Source organism: Staurois parvus, unplaced genomic scaffold (assembly GCF_062004578.1).
Source record: "Staurois parvus isolate SC_StPar_1 unplaced genomic scaffold, SC_StPar_1.0 ptg000176l, whole genome shotgun sequence".
In the NCBI taxonomy this organism is placed as follows: Eukaryota; Metazoa; Chordata; class Amphibia; order Anura; family Ranidae; genus Staurois; species Staurois parvus.
In genome coordinates, this window is record NW_028317972.1 from 422622 (window position 1) to 450370 (window position 27749).

The window sequence follows — 27749 nt, forward strand, 5'->3', positions numbered from 1 at the left end:
AATCTTTAAACTGATGTTTTCTATCAATATACAATATTTGACTGCAAATGTTTGATACAAGATTATCCTTGTCTGCACACTTGCTTGTAGTTTGTGCACAACTGACTACAAGCAGACAGAACAATTTATGATAAGAAAAGGCAGAGGTGAGTCCTTCAGCAGACTGTGTAATCTGATCTCTACCAGTTGAACAATTTTCTGAGATAGCTAGTGCTTTGGAGCTTTCCACCTGCAAATATTTATTTGTATTGATATGTATTTACCTGATTGTAAATGATTAAAATGTATATTTTTTTGGCGGTAAATATAGTACATAAAAGTATACAGACAAGAGAAAAACCAGGCTTAAAGAAGAATAGAATTCTTTAAACTGTAATCGAGTAGCAAAAAATAAAAACTTAACTAAGTGTATTTACTGTATCCCAGTAAAGTTTTATAGCAGGCTTTTAAATGATTTCTAGTGAGTAAATTTAGGCAGACAGAATTAATTATTTTGCTGACAAATTTATTCAGTGTTTAGAACCGTTTTGATCATTAAAGAGTAAATAAATAAGAGGACACTTTCACAGACACAGAATCCACAGCATTCAGCTTACCGGGACGATTTACATACTGAATTCTTATACCACCAATAAACCAAACAGATGTTATTTGCCAAATAGCTCAACATTAAACAACATAACTGAACTATTAAAAAATTATAGATATTATAACATGTTTATTATTTTTAAAAAAATCATGATTTGTAGTTAAAAGTTCTGCAGGTATGTTATTTTATTTTTGGCAACAGAATTAAGTGCAATTTTCAAACACATCTGCATCTGGGACATAATCATACTTTACACTGCATGTCTATAGGAATTCAAATATTCCTCAAATGATAACATGTTTTCATCGCCAGGATAACAGGGCAGAGAAGATGGGAGATATAACAATTCTCATACACTCACTTTAAGACGAAAAGTGTTTGTTTTTTTTAAATGGACTTTTTCCATTGAAAAAGAAAAAAGCACCCTCCATTGGCAAGGTCTGCAAGTTAGTCTATTTGCGTTTTTTCTTGTAACACATTTAATTGAGAGAGAGTTTAGATTTTGCTAGCTATGCAGGTAAAGGCTGATTGTTTAGAAATGAACTACGACTGTTTAGCAACAGAATAAATGACTAATCCAGCTCTTTGCACGGTTTTATTCTAGCAGGTAGTCTAAGCTCCATCACAAACCCTACCGTGTTTTTAGACTCAATTGGTGATAGACAAATCTTCCAGAAAGCTGGAGATTAAACCAATTTGCTCAGATTCCTACTGAAGAGTAAGAGGTATTTGTTAATGATAGCTGAAAAGTCAATCTACTTCCAAATTTGGATATGTGGAAAATTCAAATGTGTTTTACCCTTTTAAGGTTTTCTACATTTTTTCTATCAGACATACAGTAGAAGAATGATGCTATGTGCAGAGGGACTGTAAATCCCTCTTCTCCCTATTATTTTAAGTTTTGTAAATGTTGACGATGAAGAAAACACAAAGGTATCTCATTAGAATGCAGAAGATGATGAAGATGTTATCATACAACACAAGGCTAAAGATGCAGAGGAAAGTCACTGAGATCCATGGTACAAAGTCTTTTATCTTTCGATTAGTATACGTTATGATAACGTAAAGCAGACACATCTGCTACAGTCAAGAAGAGCTTAATCACATTAGTCCCTTTTGATAATGTCTAGTGCCATCCAACGTCTGTTAAACATGGTTCACATCTGAGATGTCACATTTCCCATAGAACCATTTTGATTGCATGATGCCATAAGTCCAACTTTTTTTCCAAAACTTCATATCCAGCCTTCATTTGTCATTGGAAGATGATTTGAAGTTTCATGTCAAAATTGGCCATGGTCAACTTCATCTAACCAAGAAGCCGGACTGGCAGGGAAATCCGGGTATCCACCACTGCTGCCAGTGGAAAGATCAGAATTGGGTCCATTTGCCCCTAAAACCCTCATGGATGGAGGCACCCCTTGCCCGCTTTGAGCCATGATACCTAAACCTGTGTCAGGAAATGCTAAGCTTGACATCAGTGGCTGATGGCCTGACATAGCCTGTAGTGAGGCCGGGGACTGTGGGATTCCATAGGGGCTGTTGGATCTCAGGTCATGGTACTGGTCTGATGCTGGAATACCACCATGTTCCAGGGAGAAGGCACCGTTGCTTCCAGCCTGTCTGCCCAAAACTGGAGAAGCCTCATTGAGACTGTTGTAAATCCCATTGGAGTGGTTCATTTCCGATAAAGCAGGCTCATCTGCAATAAGAACATTATACAAATGATTAAATTAATGTTTTACATTTGTTTTAATTTACTGGATAGGTCAAAATATGTTAAAAATACATCTTGACATAGAGAGTTCCCATGACAGCCTACAAGGAAAGCTGAAGATCAGAAATCTCATTTTCTTGCAAGATTTTGGGATCATTTGAAAACCAGTACATGTATTAATAAATACAGATAGTGTACACAAATCTTTTTATTTTAGCATCCAGTAATCCCCTGTATAGTAGGCTTTAGACTCAGTGAGGGAGCTACATTGTGACCTATCAATACTATGATTGCACAGTCTGACAAGGATGTCTAGAGCACAAAACAGGATTACCAGTCTTTGGGCACATAAAATAAATCTCATATTTGTATTTCTATGGTGTAGCCTAGTGTTCAGCTTTTAAGGAGCAATGTTTAGATTTTTATCATCAGCAACATAATATGATTGCAGAAAGAGTAAACAGCTTTTGAAGGGAAGGACATCTCTACATTTTCCTCTTTAAATTTGTTTTCCAACTATACCTGTAAAAGAGACCTCAGCATCACTGTCGGGACCATCCTCCTGGATACTGTCCTTGTCAGATTTGGAGTTACCCCTTGATCGTTTCATATTTCTGAAGTATTGCCCCCATCTTTGTCTTCCGGCGTCCTTTTTTAATCTTTTCTCCTTTGCTCTTCTGTTCTGGAACCACACCTGGAAATACAATAACGCATTAGTTGACTTATATTATTACATTTAAGTGGGACTAGGGGAAGGTGTACATTGAGGACAAATAGCTTCTGATATCTGACCAAAGCCAGCCTATTTTTTAAAATTACTTCTCTCTGCAGTGCCCCCCCAAACTAAGAGCTTTTTAAAACCTTGTAGAACATTTTCATAAGTCACGCAGATGCTGATAAATATTGTAAATCTATTCAATGATGTAATCCTTCAAAAGCTTTAACACCCATACTTCCTTCCTTAATCAGCCTTGTAGGGTGTAGGTATACCTGGTTGATATATACACTAAATGGGATCAAGTAAGTTTATCTCTCATAATTAACTTGTTATATACTGTTCATTGCTCTTAGTATATATAACAGTGGGTACCTGCACCACCCTCATATCCAGCCCCGTCTCTGATGACAGCTGTTCTCTGACATGTCTAGCTGGCTTCGGAGAATTGTTATAGGCATTTTTCAGTGTCTCCAGCTGCTTGGCAGTGATGGTTGTCCTTGGCCTTTTGGCTGTGGATTCGGCTTCTGCATGAGTGAAAGAAATGTGCAATAATCAGCCATCAACATAAAAACATAATATATTTTTACGCTTTGTGTGCATATTTACTTTACAAGGTAAAACAATCTGTTTTTAAATAACAGTGAAATGTTAATCCATAGTATCATTCATCTGTACAAAATTATGATTTGAATTAGTGGTTGTATGTTTGAATATCATAGGATAGCTCGCTAAAACTGGTACTATAGTTTTATTAGATAGGTGGAAGGATCAGTGATATGCCTACACCTAACACTTTATATATTGCAGAAACCTAAGCAATGAGATCTCCTCAACAGAATTTCTAGTTCCCTGACATGGTTGATCTGGGATACACATTGGGAGGGGGGGGGGGATTGTTTATTTATTCATTCATTTGTTTATTTCGTAATAGAGTAATTTTTATGGTGTGGGTATTTTAAGTTACAATTCACTTTTTTTTTTTTGTGAGCAAGTAACAAGGGGCATTAAGTACTCTGTACTTATGCACCTAGGTGAGTAGCCAGATATCTGGAGCCCCCATTATTCTAGATTCTGATTAATCTCCCCGCAGAGTCCAACATTTCTTTTGTGTGACAGGAAGTAGGCATGGGAACCTAAACATTGAAGACAAGGTACCTTGCAAGGGAAGGGGAGGGTTTACAAACAGAAGCCGGTGGGGATCTATCATTTAGCGGCTGTAGTGCTAAAACCGCTAGATGACAGATAGACTGGTTTGTTTACCAACAGGCAACGCTCTGTCATTTAGCAGAAAGATCTCTGGCTGCTGTTTGTAAACAAACAGTATCACTGTAACCACTTGCCCTCCAGAGGATTTACCCCCCTTCCTGACCAGGCCATTTTTGACAATTGCACGGTCATGCAATGCTGCACCCAAATGAAATTCACGTCCTTTTTTTCCCCACGAATTGAGCTTTCTTTCGGTGGTATTTGATCGCCTGTGTGTTTTTATTTTTTGCGCTATGAAAAAAAAGACCGACAATTTTGAGAAAAAAACAATATTTTTGAAGGTTTTAAAAAAAAACAATATTTCTGACTGTTGTGAAAGTTATAGCGTTTACAAATGGTGGCATATATACTTGGATTTTTGCTAGTAATGGCGGCGCTCAGTGACTTTTAGCTGGGCTGTGGGACTGCAGTGGGCATTCTGACACGGGGGGGAACTGACTTGGTGTCACTGACATCCCCAGTGACACCAATACAGTGATCAGTGCTAATAAAAATCACTGATACTGTACTAATGGCACTGGGCAGGAAGGGGTTAACATCTGGGGCGATCAAAGGGTTAAGTGTGTGCTGGTTGTGTTTTACTATGGGGCTGTGTCTGTGTGCTTCACTGTAAGTACACTGCTTTGCATGGCTGTGCTTTGCACAGCCATGCAAAGCAGTGTGCATGAGCTGACAGGGAGGAGAACTGTTTTGTTTACTAACAGTTCTCCCTCACCAAGTAATCACCAGCCGGAACCCGGTGATTGACAGCCGTGAAGAGTTGTGCGGGGATTCCAGAAAGTCCAGTTCACATTATCTTCAAAGCTACTTCTCTGTTTGGACACTTAAGTTTTACTTTTGTATTTTTTTTTATGGTAAATTGGTCAAAGTGATTAGCGTGTTTGTCTGGGCAAAATTAAAATAATCTTATTCCGTACATTTCTGCAATATACGCACATTTCCCCAAAGTTTTATGCCTTCAATTCACACTGACTTGTGCTAAAATGTATAGAAAATGAATGTACATTTCTATCCATTTTAGTTGCGCACTGACATCCATTGAAATACATTTTGGCATCCGTTGACACACATTTTTGATGCCCATTGACATGCAATTTAATGTATGTTAAAACGTGCTGCATTTTTACAGGATATCCTGTGCATTGTGTTCACATCCGTTTACATCTGTCTGCATCCACTTACATCCGATGTGTTGCGCTAAAATGCATACATGTTAGATTTTAGCGCAACGCAGATCAACGCAGCATTATAGTGTGAATAGGACACATTGGAAATTATTGTTTTTCAGATGTTCTTCTGTTGATCTGCGTTTTACAGCTGCTCTAAAACACAGATCAATGCCTTGCTGTGAATTGTCCCTAGTTCTGCAACTACAGAAAAATATTTGTTGATCCTACAAAAATCCAATGAGCTCCTAACTTCCTGCAGTGAGCTGACAACACTAACTCTGCTGCACTAAGATCCCAAGCAGGGTAGCCAGCCCTGCCCAGTTCTCCCTTTGGACTATAGAACACCTCCCAATTATATTATGAAGATGAGGAAAGGAGTAGAGTTGTTAGCTTACAACAGGAGGTTAGGAGCTATACTGAATGCATTTTTTGTAAGTTTTGTCCAAGCATACGCTTTACATTTAAGCCAAATACATTTTTCTAGTTTTGAATAGAGCAGAAAAAGGTTAGTACCCCTGTCAGGTTTATACTGTTATCCAAGGCTCCATTAGAGAGATTTCCCTCACTTCCTGTCCTGCTGACAGTGGTTTCACCAGACAGGAAATGAAGGGAAATCTGTAACAAGGACAAAGACAAAAAGGGAAAGGTTGACAGGGGATTTAGCCTTCCTTTTCTCTACTAAAGACATTCTGTCTGTGTTGCAGTTATGTTCACCTAATTTTCTGTCTGGTAAAAAGTTGTCGACAGGAAGTAAGGTGAAATCTCTCTAATGGATCCCCAGATAGCAGTAAACACCTGATAGGGGTTCTAATTCTTTACAGCTCCTTTGCCAAAACTGCAAAAAAATATCTTTGGCTGATTATAAATTTTAATACTTTTTGGGCAAATTCACACTGTGGCATTTCGACATATAACCTGCTACAACAGATGATAATATTTCATTTCATTCAAACTTAAAAACAAAATGAATTAAAATTTATTTTGAAAAAGTAGTGAATTACAACACACTAGATCTATATATATATATATATATATACAGTATATATATATATATTTCAGCCATTCTCTAATGTTAAGACTGTGCAGTTCCCACTAGTCACCAGAAATGTTAGTATTTCCTACAGAAAACAATAGATACAAAAAGAGCCTTTTACAGGCATAATGATACTATAATTACACCACCATTTAAAAGGCTGATTATCTTACTGCTCTGCCATACAATATTAGGTTTGATAAGTGGAATAAACAAATAGAACTAAGATTTAAATACACCCATGGCCACCCATGTACACCAGGACCACAGCGCTGAACAAACAGAAACATTATGGAAGTTGAGTATATTCATGCCACTTTTGAAAATATCAGAGCACTTGCTGTGCTGCATACACAAATAAAGAATTTGTAAAAAAATATATATATATATCAGAGCACTTGCTGTGCTGCATACACAAATATAGAATTTAAAAAAAAAAAAAATGTCGGAGCAAAATGTGTCCTTTTTTAGTTATGTCCAGGTAGCTGAAAATACTGAGGTATGGGGGAGATCTAAATATATAGATTAAAGGGAAGGTCATGTACCCCTCTGCTTTGCTGTTTCGTAGTCCGCCTTGCACACCAGCCGACTATCCTCCATAAGGTAAAATTCATCTCCTGTTGCCAGCTGCCTTTTGCAGATGATGCAGGAAAAGCAGTGTAGATGGTACACAAACTCCTGAGCTCGTCTCACCACCTGAGTGGGGGGGATTCCTTGTTGGCAGGCCGCACATTTTGTCCCAAACCTCCTACAAGTAAAAAAAAAAAATTTTTTTTGTGAAAACAAACTTTGTTTTTTGGGTTTCCTGTTCCTTCCACAATACCCATAATCTGTGTTAGGACCTGTGCATAGCCAATTCTTCTCATGAGCATGTCATCATGATTGGGAAGGTTTAATCCAGTGCTAAAAGTTGATGCAATAATAGTCTCACGCTATTTGGCAGTGTTCCCATGGTTCTAGTGTGCTTTCTGAAAATGCACCAAAACTATGGGACATAATGGAAGTTTAGGGCAAAGCACAGCTAACCCCCACCTACACCCGCACTGCGGACAAAGTGCAGCAAAGTGGGCCAAAATCAGGTTTTATTGCTGCCTTTGCCCCCCCTGACTATTATCAAAAGTGGAAATAAAAGAAAATCCAAAATTTTGGGTTGTCATCAGAACTGTAAGAGAAAGCAAATCTTCTAATGGGGACAAATCTTCTAATGGGGGGTTCTGGTTACTGCAGTGACACACCAGGATTCCCTCACTTTGGAGGGATTTCCTCTCACTTCCTCTATTGACTATGGGAAAGGAAGTGATGGGAAATCTCCCCTGTGGAACAAAAAAACTGACAGGGGTTCTTTAGTTATATAGGAATGCTTTTCCTGCAAACTGGAGAATAGCAGCCTATGAACAATAGAAAAGGTGTCTTCATTCATTGACCAATATATTGCATCAGAAATATCTCACTGATCACCATCTTATCTCTCATACACAAAGAATTAAACCTGAATTTCTTGCCTTTCAAAGGCTTGTATTGAATGATGGAACAGTCTTAAAGTGGAAGTTCATCCTAAAATTATTCTGTGAACATAAACAGTCATGTAACGCACGTACATTGATAAATGCATAGCACCATGTTTGAATTCTGTGCCTGTTATCCAGCAATCAGCATTGGAAACTGCCAACCTTGTACCATGACACATGCAGTCCTACTTTGCTTATGCCTATGCTATCTATGCCTTGTGATCGCAAACTTAGGTGTCCTTTTATGACACAGAGAATAGCTGCGATTCAACAGATCTCAGCTATTCTCTGGTCATTCACAGTGTATAACACTTAGGAGATCCTGTCAGCCCTTCTCTGGAGATCTGTGTTCTCCGTCCAGATTCTCCAGCCCAGAGCTGGAGAATCAGAGGGACCGAAGACTAAGCAGAGATAATTTACCTCTGCTTAGTAAACTGGTCTTTTACTATAATCTGGAGAGATTATAGTAAAATGAGCCGTTTTTCAGAGTTTGTAGACCGTTATCCAGCGTTTGGAAGCCGTTCTCCCTTCGTTCGGAGAACTGCTTCATAAACTGCATTCACAGGAGAACTTTGTTCTCCGAGAATGCCGGAGAACTGAGCAGCGATCTATTACCTCTGGTTCACAAACGGACACCTTAACTGGCAAACGCTTCTTCTGTGTTCGAGGTGCAAGGAGAGCAGAGTGACACCATGATTTGTATGGTTTCACTTGTAAATGATGGACAGTTTCCAATGCTGATTGCTGGACAACTGGAGCATGGACAAAATTCAAACTTGGTGCTATGCATTTATCAAGGTATGTGTGTTGTATGATCTAACATTGAGTAATTCTAGGGTGTACTTCCAATTTAAGGCAACAAATTAGTACTTTATTGTCTATTTTTCTAATGCTTCATGTGTTTGTTAATAAATACATTTAAAAGAATTACAGCTTGGGCACTTATGCATTTATTGAAAGAGCATTTTGATAAAAACAGTTTGCTATTAACAAGATGGTTAAACACTGAATGGAAAGATACATGATCATTATTCTTCTACAATACTTCTATAATATAATACACTTACTTGAAGAAATCATCTTTGCAGTAGACGCTTTCACCCCGGCTGAAGCATTTTTCAGCGAGCTGGATCTGGCAGTCATTGCATTTCAGGCACTTGCTGTGCCAGTGGCGGTCCAGCACCTTCAGGATGAATCGGTCTACGATGTGCTGGTTGCAGCCAGCGCACAAAGGGATTTCTGAAACACAAAAATACAGCTAATTAGTTTAGTCCATCTTTACATATTCCACGTAAACAGCAGAGAATTAGAGCAGGAACACATGGTCTAGAAAACACAGAGAAGACAATATTGCTTCTGGAGAGAAAAGGCGATAACTATTATAAAACCCTTTTAGGGCCATGCATGATTCTGGCAAATTGCCTTTGTTTTTATAGATTTATAGTTTTACCCAAATTACCACAAATGGAGGGGGAACTATGACAACTGATAGGTGGCCTAAGGCAAGACTGGAGTGCGGCCTTTTTTGGGGCACACTATTAAAGACTTTGTACAAATTGGGATAAGATCTCAAATAAAACTGCCCAACATACAATTATACTGAATCCTGTAAAATTAACATTTCATGGGTCATACCTTTTGAAATCAGAAGTTATTCACATATATCTATTTCCTTCAAAATCTAAAAGGAGGAGGAAGTATTGCTGATTTCAGGAGTTCTGGGTGAAGACATGCAAGTAACGGTCCCTGAGGCAATACAGAACTTCAGGTTTATAGCCCAGATACAACTGAAATACCAAGGAATACATCCAACCAGGGGCGGACTGACCATTTGGAAACTTGGGCACTGCCCGAGGACCCAGGGTCAGTAGGGGGCCCCATGAGATGCCCCTAGTACCTTTTTCATAGGCTTTTTTGAGTTTGGGCAAGGACACAGGGGCCCCATAATCCCCTATTGCCCAGGGGCCCCATGGGTTGTCAGTCCGCCCCTGCATCCAACTCGCCTATATATGATTTGAACTTAATAAAGCTTATGAATACAAGGTATCCCAAACTTGTAACCCAACACTGAACTCTTCCCATCATTTCAGTTGGCAGAAATGTTCAGCCAGTTAATGTGGTTGCTACATATCTATATAAGCCATACACTCTACACAGCCAGTCCCATCGTATAGAAAATGTATCTCCATCCCCATTAATCAGACAAAGGATATTCCAGTCACTTCTACAGAGACCACATTCCATGTCAAGTTGCTCTTCACTTATTAGAAGCTAAGATGCTAAGATTTGGGCTAGACCTCCCTTTTCTTCCAAGCCCAGTCAGGTAGAGAAAATGCTTTTTCATGAGATAGATAGATAGATAGATAGATAGATAGATAGATAGATACATAGATACATAGATAGATGCATAGATACATACATACATAGATACATAGATAGAAGATCGATAAATAGATAGATAGATACTTTATCACTGTACCTGTTGATCTTTTTTGATTGATAGATAGATAGATAGATAGATAGATAGATAGATAGATAGATAGATAGATAGATAGATAGATCTGTGCATATTGCTCTTTATTTCAGATAGATATAGATTTGAATAAAATTAGATATAATTAGGAAATAATGTAGATAGATAGATAATAATAATTTATATATATATATATATATATATATATATATATATATATATATATATATATAGATTATCTCTGTATCTTTTGATCTTATATAAGATAAATAGATAGATAGATAGATAGATAGATAGATAGATAGATAGACAGATAGATTCTATATCTGTATCTATTATTTTTCATAGATAGAAATATGGAATTATTCTCTATCTTTAATAGATAAAAAAATCTGCATCTATTTCTGATACATAGACCATAAATATGTGAAAAGACAGTCCTTTTTCATTGCCACCACAAATAAATGTAGTTTGTCTATCTGGAAAGAAGGCACCTGTATACTATTTATTAGGATTGTATTTCCCTTTTCACATATACTTAATACACTGCCTCTGGATGTGTATCTGTAGGTGTGTACAGGTACACTGAATTGTCTCTCTATTGTCTGTCTGTACACAGCCAGGCATCCAGGCAGGTGAAGGGGGGCAGTTGGGTTTTTGCTGTTTAGTATGCAGAACAGGTGGGTATTTGTGTGTTTAATTATTTATTGGACCGTATGCTGTCACAGAGTCTCATATTGATGGAGTGACTCCTGTCTTTTGTCTGGCTGATGTATGATGAAATTTTAATGCTGTCATTAAAAGAACTGGCATTTCTTTTTCCTCCATTTTAAAAATTATCAAAAAAATTTTAAAAAATATGCGATACTCAACCTTTTCCACCACAAAAAAGTAAATTTTTATGAGTTAAACATTCTTCAACCCCTAAAAAATACATATTTTTTTCAAATATGCTTTTTTTTCTAATTGATTTCTGTCACAAATTTTAACTTTTATATCAATAGAACACATTTAATTTTACATTAATGCTAATATTCATCCACTTCATTTAACATGTAATAATACAATGATTGCAATTTAATTTTAATTATTATTTTTTGTTAATCTTACATTGAACAAATAACAGCCAGATCATTTCTGAATCAAACTGGGTTCCCATTTCTTGATATATTTGATTATTAGAATATTATTTAATTATTTCAGTAAGTAATCATAGTAAGGCTATTGCTCTATCTGTCCTCATCCCAATCACTAAATTGCTATGATCATTTTTCTTTGTTTTATTTATTTATTGAGAATAATCTACAACATTATTTGGTTTATAAAATATGTAACTATTTTATTAAATATAATACTGTAATATTACATTATATAAGGGTTGGTATTGCTATAATCCATATATTATCGCTAACAGTAAGTATGATTAAAAAAACTTTCACAAGTTTAGATCACTAGCTTATCATTCTATTTATTCCTCTGTTCTCATAAAATATTGATATCTATGCTTACAATTATTCCTTTTTACATTAAATAAAAACAAGTAATTTCATTTAATTCTTTGCATTACTTATAGGTATTAATTCTTATAAAATGATTCATTTCTACATAAACTGAAAACAAAATTATGCATGTTTTTAATACATATTAAAAAAAATTATAAAAATGTATTCTTAAAGGAGAACAATAAACTGAAGTTATTTATTTAACTATTTCCCAACAAATTTAACATAAAGAATTGAAACATTGTGAACCTATGGACCTATTAACTACACAAAATTTTGTGAATTTGAATCTAAAATATTAGTTGAACATATTGCTGTTTAGATAATGTTTTATAATGCATTGATATTACAGTGACATTGATTTCAGAAAAAAAAGATCAGATTTATTTTAAAATCTTTAAGTCTTCTCTAGCTTTAGCAAAAAAGATAAATTTACTTGTTTAAGATATGTACAGTATTGACATATCTATAGATCTGAAAATCCTAAAGTTATAAATGAACATAATTGTATGTAATTTGTTATTGCGTGATTATTGTATATGGCATATTATTATTATTATATTTTTTTTAGTGGCAACAGTAATATTTGGACTGATGTATGCATTTGTATCATATCTATTTTTAAATTAGTAAATATATGGTAAATACCTCCAAATTTGTAAATACATGTACTTGAAATTTGAAGCCTATTATCTGCACTAAAAATATGAATGTAATACTTGTACAACGAATTATATATATACATATATATATATATATATATATATATATATATATATATAGGGATGTTCTGAAATTGTATAAGGCAGTAGCACTTCCATTCATCGGATGGCTCTAAATAATTACAATGTAACATTTTCTAGAGATATCGGTGATATGATGTCTGCAATGTGCAATAGGAAAGAAAAGGTGGATGCGGATGAAATGAGGATTATAATAAAACTAGAGACTGAGAGCTGTGAAAGAAATGTTAGCGATGGTTATAATAACGGGTGTTGTGCTCTAGGACAGTGATGATTAGACTGATGCAGTCTATATTATTTAAAAAAAACTATTATTTATTTTTTATTATTATTATTATTATTAATATTATTTATTAGTATAAAATCAAATAGTGTACACGCTTTGGATATAAGAATGAAAATGCTGGTATTCAGCATGAAAGTTTTCTAGAAAATGATTATGCTGACTATTATATATAATACTGTACAATGAAGAAGAGGTGATTTAATGATTCCATGGTTTAGGGGATTCTTAAAGAATAGAATAATACATTAGATTGTGTAGCAAGTTGTAGTGTGCAGTACTGAGCAAACTTTATTTCAATTAATATACTGTATCTGTATTGAAGAAAGTATACAATCCCGGGGGGTTAATATATATATATATATATATATATATATATATATATATATATATATATATATATATGTATATATATGTATATATATATATATATATATATATATATATATATATATTACTGGTACGTGCATGACAATGATCAAAATAGCTTCGTGCTTATACTGGACAGAGCTGTCTATATAATAGTACAAAGAATGAGAGAGGTATGATACATAGATACTATGTAGTGATGGTTATTTGGAAGTACAATATATTATATATAGTTAATTATTAGTTATTATAGTTATTTTGGTTAAATACTGCCAGGGATGATGATAATAACATTGAATAGCAATATATAATATATAATTCATATAATAGTGATCTGTAGGGATGCTTACAATGAAGACCCCAGCATCTGCTCTAAGGAAGAGCACTGTTAGCACTGATACACGACATTGTAATAGTGGAGGTAGGTAGCCGGGAGGAGCACTTACCTTTCCTTAGCTCGTCATTGTGAGCCAGCAGAGCCAGTAACATGTCAGTGCTGGGGGCTGAAGGCTCCTTGCTGCCTGTCAGATCTTTTATAGCCTGATCCATGGCTCATCCCTTCCCCAATACTGCTGTCCCCCCTTCCTCCACGGTACCCCAACCCAGGAGAGACCCCCACAGCGCCCCAGGGTCTCCAAATGCTGCTGCTCCACCTCAAGCTAGAGGGAGAGTGGAGCCCGGCGAGCTCTGCGGGGTGCTGTGCGCTGATCGGACATTAGGGGGAGCTGCGGAGCTGTGTGGGACCAGCTGAACATCTATCTATCTACAGTAGAGATACCTGAGAATAACTGACGGCTGGAGCCCATCCGGGGAATTCACTGACCCAAGAGCTGACACTCACCCCTGGGGTGAATATGGAGCTAACTGGCCAATGCCTTGTTTACAGCAAGGGACAATCTGGGCGACCATAGTGCAATCTAAAAGTCTTCACCAAAGTGTATAATATTATAATAGTATAAATATTACAAATGTATAATACAATAGTGTGCACAAATACAGAGGAATCTATAGGACTGCAATAGATGAATATATATTTGATGCACAGCCACAGCACACCACACTGCTGGAAGTCAACTTAAACATTTATAATACAACCTACAACACAATCTACACAACTACAGAACAATCCATAGGACTGTGATAGATTTTTTTAATAATAATAATAATAATAATAATAATTACTATTATTATTATTATTATTATTATTATTATGAAGAAGAAAAAGAAGTAGACGAAGAAGATGATGATATACAACACACCACACTGCTGGAAGTCAAACCACACATGTCTAAAATACAATTTACAACATAATCTACACACTTCCAGAACAATGTATAAGACTGAGATATAATAATAATAATTAGTATTATTATGTATTATTATTATTATTATTATTATTGTTGTTGTTACTATTATTATTGTTGTAGTTGTTATCATTATATATTTAATGCAAAGCAAACTACACTGCTGGTAGTCAATCTCTAAACACAACCTACACACATATAGGTCAATCCATTGGACTTCAATAGAATTATTATTCTTATGATTATTATTAATAATAATAATAATATTCACAGCACACCAAGTCGTTGTACAGATCTCTAATACACTTTCAATAAGACAATCTACACAAATTCTACAAAAATCTTCCACCAAACAGCAAGATGAATAAAACAAACAGCCGCCATCTAATCCACACAGCAGTACAGAATTCATTGCAGCCGGTTGTGTATATGAAAGAAGTGTGTACAATGAGCTCAGCTTATCATTCTCCGATATTTATCGCTCACACTTATCGCTAACATGGACATGTCAGAGGCGGACAGACACTGCACAGCTCATCGAGATACATTTCATATAAGATGGTCGGGCTACTTACAGAGACCCCATCACCTGAGGAACTGCAAGACTCAGCATGCCAGACAGTCAAGGTTTATATGTCAATTATAACCCTACATCTACAGATCTGATATATACTCTGTATACTGCATGTACAGCTCTGATATATACTCTGTATACGACATGTACAGCTCTGATATATACTGCATATACTACATGTACAGCTCTGATATATACTCTGTATACTACATGTACAGCTCTGATATATACTCTGTATACTGCATGTACAGCTCTGATATATACTCTGTATACTGCATGTACAGCTCTGATATATACTCTGTATACTGCATGTACAGATCTGATATATACTCTGTATACGACATGTACAGCTCTGATATATACTCTGTATACGACATGTACAGCTCTGATATATACTCTGTATACTGCATGTACAGATCTGATATATACTCTGTATACTACATGTACAGCTCTGATATATACTCTGTATACGACATGTACAGCTCTGATATATACTCTGTATACGACATGTACAGCTCTGATATATACTCTGTATACTGCATGTACAGATCTGATATATACTCTGTATACTACATGTACAGCTCTGATATATACTCTGTATACGACATGTACAGCTCTGATATATACTGCATATACTACATGTACAGCTCTGATATATACTCTGTATACTGCATGTACAGCTCTGAAATATTCTCTACATATTACATGTACAGCTCTGATATATACTCTGTATACGACATGTACAGCTCTGATACATACTCTGTATACGACATGTACAGCTCTGATATATACTGCATATACTACATGTACAGCTCTGATATATACTGCATATATACATTTACAGCTCTAATATATTCTACCTCGGCTACATGTACAGCTCTGAAATATTCTCTACATATTACATGTACAGCTCTGATATATACTGCCTACACGTCATGTACAGCTCTGTTATATACTCCATATATTACACATAGAGCTCTAATATATGCTGCATGTACAGGTTTGGTATACGGCATATACTGCATATACATCTCTGATATATACTCCATGTACAGGTCTGATATACACTGCCTACACTACATGTACAGCTCTAGTATAAACTCCATTAACTACATGTACAGCTCTGATATAGGCTCCATATTACTACATGTACAGCTTTGATATATACTGCATAGATTACATGTACAGCTCTAATATATATACTCCATATACTCCATGTATAGCTCCTCTGATACATACACCGTATAATACATACACAGCTCTGATGTATACTATATATGCTACATGTACAGCTCTGAGTTAGACTGCATATACTATATATACAGCTCTGACATATACTCTATATACTACATGTACGTAGATAAAATATATTGCTTATACCACATGTACAGTTGTAAATTATTCTGCATATTCAGCTCTTATATAAACTGTATATACTGTATGTACAGCTCTGCTAAATATTGCATACCATGTTTCATTTGCTCGACTACGAAATAAACTATTGTCTTTTTAACCAAGCTAATGGAAAAAAATAATCAGTTCTATTAATACCTCCTGGACATGCTGGGCATTCTAGTTCCATAAAGCTTCCTAGAATTGGTCTAATAATATACTGTGAAATGCATTGTTGGGCAAAGGAGCAATAATTCATAGATCGATTGTATAGCTGTGTCTTTTTATCTTTTTATGATAGATGTTTTGATTGATAGATTGATTGATTGATTGATTGATTAATAGACAAATAACTGATAGATTCAAGTGTGTGATGTAGATAGATACAATAAATATATAAAAGATCAATAGACAAATGGATAGATAGATAGATAGATAGATAGATAGATAGATAGATAGATAGATAGATAGATAGAATTTTTATTACATGAAATACAGAGAAAATAATAAAATCCAAGATTGGCGGATGGTAATTTATTTCCCAAAAATCTCAGATATATATATATATATTTTTACTAGAGGGTCAACTACATTACCACCATTCATTCTTTAAACAAACAGTATGAGAAAATGAATTCTTCCCCCTCAGTGCTATATAGTATTTGAATTTATCATAACATCACTCATCCCACTCATCTCTGCATGTACAGTAGATGGACCAGATTCACTAAATAGTGGAGGATGTCCACATACAGTAAATAAAGTGATACTTTGTTCAATTTGAATATTTAGGCTTGGGCAAAGGAAATTAAAAATAGCAATAGACTGGACTGAGGTGAACACAGATTTACTTTATTTTCTCAACTAAGCAATTGTTCTTACTAAAGTATCAGCTTTCATTTCCAAGGCAAAAAAATCACTTTGAAAATGTAAATATCACATTGATATAAAGCAGAGGAAATATAACATAAATGTAAAAATCAGATGAGCCAAATGTAAAGAAATTATTTATTGATATGACAAGAAACAGTGGGGTTTATTTACTAAAGATGGAGAGTGCAATATCAGGAAACCAATCAGCTTCCAGGTTTTATTGCCAAAGCTTAATTGAACAAGCTGAGGTTAGAAGCTGATTGGTTTCTATGCAGAAGTGAGCCTAAATTTGTTCTCTCCAGCTTTAGTAAATAAATCCCAGTGTGTGTATAAGGGGGGGGGGGTGATGTATCCCATTGAGATGTATCCTCTGATTCTCCTTCCTTCCTTTTCTTTTTTCTTTTCTTTCCTTTTCTTTCCTTTTGTGAAGTGGATGTATCCCAAGGAGATGTATCCTCTGTTTTCCACATTGCAGATCTTCTCTGAGCAAAAGAAAACTAGTTCTTTTTCTTTTCTCTTTTTCTTTTTTCTTTCTTTCTTTCTTTCTTTCCTTCCTTCCCTTCCCTTCCCTTCCCTTCCCTTCCCTTCCCTTCCTTCCTTTCCTTTCCTTTCCTTTCCTTTCCTTTCCTTTCCTTTCCTTTCCTTTCCTTTCCTTTCCTTTCCTTTCCTTTCCTTTCCTTTCCTTTCCTTTCCTTCCTTCCTTCCTCCCTTTGTCTCTGTCCATTGCTCTCTCTCTCTTTCCGTCAACAACTATTGGTATTATTGCCATTATAATTATCATACTCATCATATTTTTGGCATTTTACAAATACCAAACTGATACTACTTGGAACAATAGTGATGAGATATTTTGGTGTTGCATTTATTTCCCCTCAGGCTGGGATGAGCTCTGCCTGGAATAACAGTTTACCCTGGTAGTTGCAGGTGGCTCGATAAACCGTCAGGAAAGTCAGGCCTCTGATAAATGTTATTGACACGGATCCGAGGAGTAAAGCGGTGTCCTGGGAAATCAAGTCTAGTGCTGGCCTGTATGCTGCAGATGAATTTAAAATCAATGTCCCATTTGCCTATATCCTGCCAGTATATGAAACACATTGCGGTGAAAGGTGTGAGATGTTTCACCGTTATATCCAACTTTTAGCCTTTAATAATAATTTTACGCCTTATTGATCGGCCACTTTGAAGGAGTCGTGCGACACTAATGCCATAAAATGAGGCGGCGGGAGATTAATGAGAGAGGAGGAGGGTGTTCAATTCTTCCTCTCCATGGGCTCAATGAAAGGGTTAATGACAGCTCATAGACAGTCATTTAAATGTGTGTTTATTAAAGGGTTAATCTCCAGTGGGATTTGTAAACAAAATATATAACTATAAATATATGGTATATGTACTATATACACACACACACTTTATCTATTTGATATTCTTTATATGTCTATCTATCTGTCTATTATAAGTACTTTTTGCCTTTCCGTCTCTTCATTTTTCTCAAATACTCCTTTATCTACAGCCATCTTTCCTGGCTCTGTTCCTCCAACCTGAGAGTTTTGGGTGCTCCCACCTCATTAAGGTTTCCCCACTCCTCCTGTTGCATTCTCCATAATGTAAAACTCAGCAAGTGTTTAGAGTAGACAATGAAATGCCAAAATCTCACCACCACAGTCCAGAGATTCAGCATATACCAAACCCTTACTTGTCAGTTTTGGGCAGAGTGATTCCTTAAATAATCACTGACCAACATGGTCAGCAAACATTTTTGCCCCTAAAGTTCTTGTGAGGAGCTCTGTCCTAAAAAAAACACTGGGGTTAAGTGTATCTAAATCAAAAACCAAACATTTAATATATTTCAACTCACCAATTCTTAAATGTGGTGGCTGCATTAGTTTTCTGATTTTTTTTTCCTCTTTATAATCCTGCCAGTAAATCTGTTTTCAATTTCAATTAACAGCCAAGCTGCCCAGGCAAAGTAGCAGTTAGAGGGTTAAGACAAACTGTTTAACACTCTCAGGGGTGCTTACAATGATCAGCTTTTAATAATTTATGTAAAATCTTTATCCCAAAAGGGAAAAACACTGTTTCTGTAACTGCTTAAAAGGTGTTAGCTGGAGTTAGGCTTTGATTTGTAAGTAATTTATGTAAAATCCATTGAATATGTACTAGTCCATCCAACACTACCCTCTCCACAGGTTGGTAAAGCTGCATTCCAAGAGTGGCTCCATTGTTCTTTCATCCAGAGTGGAGATACCCTAAGACAGGAAGTGTGCTAATGGTTAGATCACCAGGTGAAAATAAATAAATAAATAAAACAAATGCAACCAACACACCTAAGGACTGCAACATATTATTTTCTTGTTTTGGGGGTTTAGATGTGCTTTACCTTACTAAATAAATTGAGATCATTCAGTTAGAATTGTCATTCTTTAGGATAGATGAACTGGTATTTTAATTTCATATAATTGAATAACTAAAATAAATATTTACTTTCGGGGTGAAGATTCTTAACTTCTTTAGTAAATCAGCCTCATTCAAACAAGAACTGAAACAGCAGGTGGAGGAGAAAAATTGACAGAACTGAAATAAACATTGCTGACTTGTTTCTGAAAATGTGAGTTCCAGGACCATCATCATTATCTCAGTTATCATATTGCTTTCATCATTACTTGGTGAGTCGCTGACCCGGAAAATGTCCCTATCAGGTATCCTGACACTGCATGTAAGCTCAGTGAGTGATCCCACCCTGGAACTTGAGTCTGAAAATGTGTCAGCAATAGCAGCGTCCACTTTTCTCTTTTGGCAAGATCCCTTTAAATTTGTTTCATGATGTTATCAACTCCCTAAGAACCATCCAGTTAATAATTCTGATTATAAGGCTCACCATACACATCCCAATCTGACTGCACAATCTCTGTACGATCAACCTTAGTTCTACCAAAACAATGAAATATAATGACCCACCAAAGCTATCCTACAATTAAATCTCTAAAGAAAATTGTACAGTCAGATTGTAATGTGTGTGTGTGTGTGCGTGTGCAACAGGTACAATGATTACGACCACTGATAGGTCAGGTGTGATGGAGTAGAGGATGCTGGGAAGGTAAGGGACTGGAAAGTGCACAGCGCAGCAGCACACTGTAGGGGGAGTGGAGACATTTTTTCTTTGGGGCAGGTGAGGTCTGCTCTGTGTATAGTGTAGGGCAGTGTTTCTCAACCTTTTTTCAGTCAAGGCACCCTTTAAAATGATGGATAATCTAAAGCCACCCTTTAAAATGATGGATAATCTCAAGGCACCCTTTGAAATTCTGCACAATCTCAAGGCATCCCATTCTAAAATGTAAAAAACTATTCTACAACCATCCGGTACACCCAACGTTAGAGGTGATTTATTCTTCCAAAGCAAATACACCTTTGCATACTGGTACTGACTAGTATTCCAGTGTGTATCTCCCTAAGTCTGCTAATGTGACCCCAATGCAGACAGAGAGGGGCAAACAAGGATGATGTGCATGCACCCAATGTCCTCCTTATCAACTGATGATGTCATTGGTTGTTAGGATGCTGACAGCTAGAAGGTCATAAAAGTGCACCATGAAAACCTGTAACTTTGTGTACTAAAAGGCAGGATTGATTCACCTGCTGGCTTGTATACAACATTTGGGCATTTTGCCAAGGCACCCTTGAAGAAGCCTGAAGGCACACCAGGGTGCCTGGACACCCTGGTTGAGAAAGGCTGGTGTGGGGACTGTCAGGTCCTAGTTTTACTAAAGCTGGCCATACACCAGTGGATTTTCATTTAAACTTTTATTTGAAATTCTGCAAAAAACTTTTGTCAGAGCACTCGATCTCGCCATCATTGAGTGAACTAAGCTTCCTCAAAAGCCCTTCAAATTTTGTCCAGACCTGCTACTTGAGTGGAATCCCAATCTCTTTCTTTTGTGCCTAGCACATGCGCATTACAATTTGTACACTTTTTCTAGAAATCACATTCACTATTAGAACTGAATTGATTCAGAGAAGAAATGAGAAAAAAAAAGATCCTTGATTTAATCCCGCTATCTAGTGTTCTAAAAAAAACTTTAAAAAATTCAACTGTTCAATGGCCAGCCTTATTTATGGCATGCAGCGTCAGTGGTCTGGCCTCCATGGTGTCCACTTTTAGGAACTAGCAGGAAAAGTACTTGGACCTGCAGCAGTTCACCAATTAGATATGACACGTTTAGTACAAGTCTGTCAGTATCTAAATTAATGGTATCATTTAAATACTAAATATGCCCTGGGTGCTGCCATTCTGAATAATTATCTGCAGAACTCCTGATTTTCAGCAACAAAAGACCACAAAGCCACCAATTTTCTACTGCTGGTTACTTGGCAATGTCTGCATGGATGTGAAAAGGTAAAAGGGATTGATTTCTGAATTATTTAAGTCTACTGTACAGTTCAGTGATTTGCACATGTGACTAATTTGCATTAATTATTTAATGCAGAAGTTATTTGTCTCCTAATGAAGTATGGCATAAAGACATTCTATAAAGTTTATAAATATATCCTCCAAGCTCCTCACTTCATCCATATATTCCATCCTAGATTGTAAGCTCCAAGGAGCAGGGCCCTCCTTTCCCTCTTGTATTGAACTGTATTGTTGCTGTATTGTCTCCCATTATATTGTTGAGCAAACTGTTGGTGCTATATAAATCCTGTATAATAATAATATAAGTGAAGGCCATAACTGGACCATAAGTGCCTAATGTGAATGGTGTGGGCCTCTCAAAGCCATGATCCCAAGTGGAACTAAACCCTCCTATCCTTTACAGCCAATGAAGCTGCCATCTTGGCCTCTTTCTGATCTGTAGCTGCAATTGTCCTGCACATGTAATCAGTTATAACACCAGCCATTTGATGGTTGACAGTTCAGTTGAGAGCTAACATAAGCGTAATAGCACCAGTAACAAAGCATTCCTAGAATGTAGCTGTAGGAAACAGGTAAAGTGATGGGTTTAGTTCCATTTTAGCTGACACCTGTCCCTTTAAACTGGCCATACACTTTAAAATCTCATTTAGATTTACTAACACATATGTAAAAAGAGGGCCTATGTGCACAATTCGTTCCATCTGTCTTCAACCAGGCAGGCTTCAGCACTATACAGACGCTGGTAGATCAAAAGGAGATTCCAAAAATTGTAGCATGTGTGGCCAGCTTTACCCACATGTAACAATAACATAATGTTTCCTAAGGATTCCCTACCTATGGGTAGTCATAGTGCCCTGTGCTGTTCCTACACCGCTAGCACTGAGATCTCACAGCAGCAACATTCCTATTCCATACCAACTAAGGTGTCCTTTTATGACACAGAGAATAGCTGCGATTCAACGGATCTCAGCTATTCTCTGGTCATTCACAGTTTATGACACTCAGGAGATCATGTCAGCCCTTCTCTGGAGATCTGTGTTCTCCCTCCAGATTCTCCAGCCCAGAGCTGGAGAATCAGAGGGACCGAAAACTAAGCAGAGATAATTTACTTCTGCTTAGTAAACTGATCTTTTACTGTAATCTCGCGAGATTATAGTAAAATCAGCCGTTTTCCAGAGTTTGTAGACCGTTTTCCAGCGTTTGGAGACCGTTCTCCCTTCGTTCGGAGAACTGCTTCATAAACTGCATTCACAGGAGAACTGTGTTCTCCGAGAATGCCGGAGAACTGAGCAGCGATCTATTACCGCTGGTTCATAAATGGACACCTTAACTCGATATTATGCACCAAGATGCCACAAATAAAGCAGACACACATCCACGGCATTGTTTCCCCATACTCATGGGCCTGTGCCTAGGATAGAATAGGAACAGGGGCAGAAACAAATACCAAACCACAATATCTACAATTACATGTCATTGTATTTACATGTTTTCTATTGTTTGACCTTCCTAGAGGCGTTAAGTAAATCCACCAGCACCAGAGAGGGAGGGTGTTATATAGGGGGATGCTGAGAGGAATCTCAAGCTTCCCTGCAGCTCAGATAAAATGGAAGCATCTCCTTTTTTTGGTGCAGGCTCCTGATAGGAGGACAGTACTATACTCTGAAAATGCTGTACCTAAAACAGCCAGGATAGCTATTCTCATAGATTTTCGGCATTTGTTTTCTTCTTACTGCTTGCAAAGCATAGTGCCTGACAAAAACATGAGGAAGGGCATCATCCTTTATAAAGGCCTAAGCCACTATTATTATTAGTATTATTATTAATAATAATATTAATATTAATAATTTTCTGCAGCAGTAATAGATGGTGAACATAGCCTCTGGGGTTGATTTACTAAAGGAATACAGACTGTGCACCCAGCAAAGAGAATGTTTACTGAGCTTAGTAAATAAGATGAAACTGCATTCCCTTCAATCAACCAATCATATAATAGCAAAATTGTGCTTTTTTTTTAAAGTCTTTAATCCATAATTGAGCAATCAAACTGAAAACAGGATTGTTTTATTTACTATCCTTTTTTTTTTCCAAAGTGGACATTCATTTTGCGTAGTGAACTTCCTTAGTAAATCAATCCCTCTGTCTTAGTCATCAGTCATAGACAAGAATTATTCTTTGCTAATTCACAACATCCAATCAGATTTAACTTTCATTCTCCATCTCCAACTGTCATTTTCCAGTTCAGCTGTGAATCTGATTGGCGGCTGAAAGCCAGAATGAAACATATAATTACATATATGAGGGGGACAGTGTGGTTGGCAGTAAGTTCCTTAAAGGGACACTGGGGGGGGGGATTTACTAAAACTGAAGAGTGCAAAATCTGGTGCAGCTCTGCATAGAAACCAATCAGCTTTCAGGTTTTATTCTCAAAGCTTAACTGAACAAGATGAAGTTAGAAGCTGATTGGCTACCTTGCATGGCTGCACCAGAGGAAAATAAAAAAAAAATATAAAACTGTGACACATGTAGTGAAGTGATGCTAACATACTATGGTGATTACTTCTAAAATTTACCAACAAGGGTGATCTACATATAACCTGCACTCACTGCACTCCTCCTCTAATCATCACCATACACAGCTCCATTCTGTAGAGGTAACGTGTACCCAAGTAATCTGAACACTCTGTCCCAGCCTGCACACCATCCAATGAATCTCGCCTTAATATGAAATGGAGACACACAGCCAATCTCCAAGTCTTTGTCACTTTTTCTGCAACACATTTTTCCATTAAAAGTCAAAAAATATATGTCTAGCTGACATCTATTTATTCTATTATACCCCTGTAATAAAATGATAAAAAATAGATATATACAGAACTATTATTTAGATATAGAAAAAGCTCAACACTACTCAGCATCTCCATAGATCTACCAACAACTAGCTAGTATAAGGATCTGCCAGACTGGATGCAAATTGATTGGACAGTTTAGACCCATATATTGCTCTTTTTTTTAAATTTCTTTCTTGACCTCGTTCACTTTGAATATTTAAGCTTGGGCAACAGAAATTAAAAAGAGGGTTTTTGTTAGCCACAAATTGGATTGAGGTGAATGCAGATTTGCTTTATTTTCAAAGCTAAGCAATCCATTTCTTCACTGAATCAGTCCCAGGGTTGTCTTTTTCAAGGTGACAATATCACTTTTGAACATGTAAATGTCATATTGAAAGAAAGCAGAGGACATGTGCCTTACAATGTGAAAATCAGCTGGACCAAATGTAAAGAGATGATTATTGATGTGACAAGAAATAGTGTGTTTGTGTGTGTGTGGGGTGGAGTGGATGAATCCCAAGGAGATGTATCCTCTGTTTAATTTCTACACTGCACATTTCCACTGAACAAAAGATTTAAAAAATAAAAACTAGTTATTTAGTCTTTTCTTTCTTTCTTTCTTTCTTTCTTTCTTTCTTTCTTTCTTTCTTTCTCTCTCTTTCTTTCTTTCTTTCTTTCTTCCTTTTTATTTTCTTCTTCTCCTTCTTTGTTTCTTTCTTTCTTTCTTCCATCCTTCCTTCCTTCCTTCTTCTCTTTATTCCTTATTCTCTCTCTCTCTCTCTCTCTCTCTCTCTCTCTCTCTCTCTATCTATCTTTTTCTTTCTCATTCCCTCTTTCTTTTTTTTCTTTCTCTGTATTTTCTCTTTCCTCTTTTCTCTATTTCTCTCTTGCTCTCTCTTATTTCTTTCTTTCTTTCTTCCTTCCTACCTTTCTCTCTCTCTCTATCTTTTTCTTTCTTTCTCATTCCCTCTTTCCTTTGTTTCTTTCTCTGTATTTTCTCTTTCCTCTTTTCTCTCTTTCTCTCTCTCTCTCTTATTTCTTTCTTTCTCCCTTCCTTCCTTTCTCTCTCTCTATCTTTTTCTTTCTTTCTCATTCCCTCTCTTTCCTTTTTTTCTTTCTCTATATTTTCTCTTTCCTCTTTTCTCTCATTCTTTCTTTCTCATTCCCTTTCTTTCCTTCTTTCTTTCTCTTTCCTTCTTCTTCCTCTTTCTCTCTTCTCTCTTTTATTCTCTCTCCCCTCTCTCTTTTTTACTATTCCACCGTTTTTCTTAACCATACCAATCTGGTAAATTCGTTGTAACAAAGCAGAAATGTTCAGGTAGGTGGGCACATGTAATTTGGAGTTGTTACTGCGGATGGTGGCCGTTGGAGCAGTGGGTAAGAGTCCCTGTTGGGGAGATATGTCCTCCTGCAGTTCGTGCGGCAGGAGCTATGTTGGGGTGTATTATGTGACACTGACAGCTATAGCAGGCAGACTCAGGGACTCGCTGTACATCTGTCCACAGCCGACTCACACAATGCAGCCCATTAACAATGCAAGACAAAAACCACTCAATATTAATGTGTGCAGCATGTGTGTAAAATTCGTTAACATTTGTAACAAACCCAAAAACTCAAATTCCCCAGACACCTTCCCATGGAGGCCATACAGAGCATGCACCGCATCGTACATCGCCGTGTGCACTGCACATAGACAAGCCAGACATCGGTCCAGAAATACATGGAGATCCAAGTCATGTTCGTTCAGCATAATATAACTATTACTTTTAATTAGTTTTTCTTTTTTTATACTTTTATATGAGTTGCAAGAAATAAGCATTAAAAAATCTTTCTCAACAAATTACAAAGTCTTCTTTATTTAACAAAATGCAGAGCTTGTCTGAAATCTTCGGTTGTCTTGTATTCTATAAAATCGCACAATAAATCGCAGCCTCACCCACCGATCACTCGATGACATCGGCCGATTGTATGATTACAACATACAAACTCATGGAATGTACAATCGTACACCGGGTGGAAGGAGTATGTTGTCGTAAAAAAACAAAAAACAAAACAAACAAACGAAGTATTGATCTGGTGCTTGTTGTCAAGATAAGAAGACAACGAAATCCGTCCAGAAATGAGGACTAGGTGGGAAGTTCTGTGTATTGGGATCCGAGGACTTTCGGAAGGTACTAATGGAACGAAATAATACTTTGTTGGTGTAGCAATTATTATATTACATTTATGTTTTGTTATTTTCTATTGTATGCGATCTAATTCATAAATGAATTCTTGATGTGATCATTGCATTGGGGTGTAATTGTATTTCATGCCCCCCCCTCCCCTGACAAGGGTCATCCATGGGGTCCTGGACTCATTGGTGACAGTGAAGTGACCAGAGGTGACCTTACCTCCTCCGCCTGGGAAGCGGCACAGCTCCGAGGAACTCTGGGAATTGCTCCGGACCCTCTCCAGCAGCATGCTGACCCTCCTGGCTGTTCCTGGGTGCGATCACAGGTGGGCTCACTACTGACACCCCCCTGCCATGAAGATCACTAGGTGCCCTGATGGGGGATGGGCAGCTGAGTGTCCTGTGAGCAGGGAAGGTAGGTGGCTTCTTGCTGGGAGGATGAGATGAGCCCTGGACGTCCTGGCAAAGCAGAGGAATGCCTGGTCTTGTCACTTGTCAGGTCCCTGCTGGAGATGGGTGGCAGGTAGTCAGTTGTAGGTGGAGCTGTGGTGCCCTGGAGGTAAGTAGGTTCCTGGTGGAGTTAGAGTGAGGTAGGTACTTGTTCAGCTGCTGGATCTGGAAGAGGGACCGGTCAGTTCACTGATACCTGAAGCAAGGTGGCACTGGTGACAGGGGGACCTGAAGGAGCAGTGATGGGACCCTTCCTGGGGAGGGATGAGCAGAATGACTGATCTCCTTGTGGGAGCAGATGAGGAGGAGGAGGATGTGGTCACCCAGCAGGCAGAGCTCAGTGGAGGATGAGGAGAGGGGCTGCTGTCAGGTGACCT

At 37.1% G+C, this 27749-nt stretch overlaps 1 protein-coding gene across 2 annotated transcripts; it reads right to left on the reverse strand.

Moving 5' to 3' along the window:
- Nucleotides 1-488: 488 nt before the first annotated feature.
- On the reverse strand, nt 489-27749 carry LHX3 (LIM homeobox 3). 2 transcript variants are annotated; one of them, XM_089677026.1, is made up of 6 exons: nt 27143-27749; nt 9068-9239; nt 7038-7240; nt 3397-3548; nt 2829-3000; nt 489-2291 (listed from the first exon to the last, which is right to left on the reverse strand). In XM_089677026.1, the coding sequence occupies exons 1-6, from the start codon at nt 27210-27212 to the stop codon at nt 1873-1875; spliced, it is 1188 nt and encodes a 395-aa protein (XP_089533152.1). In that variant the 5' UTR covers nt 27213-27749; the 3' UTR covers nt 489-1872. The 2 variants fall into 2 exon arrangements, with proteins under 2 accessions (XP_089533152.1, XP_089533151.1); XM_089677025.1 differs by lacking the exon at nt 27143-27749 and adding an exon at nt 13817-13969.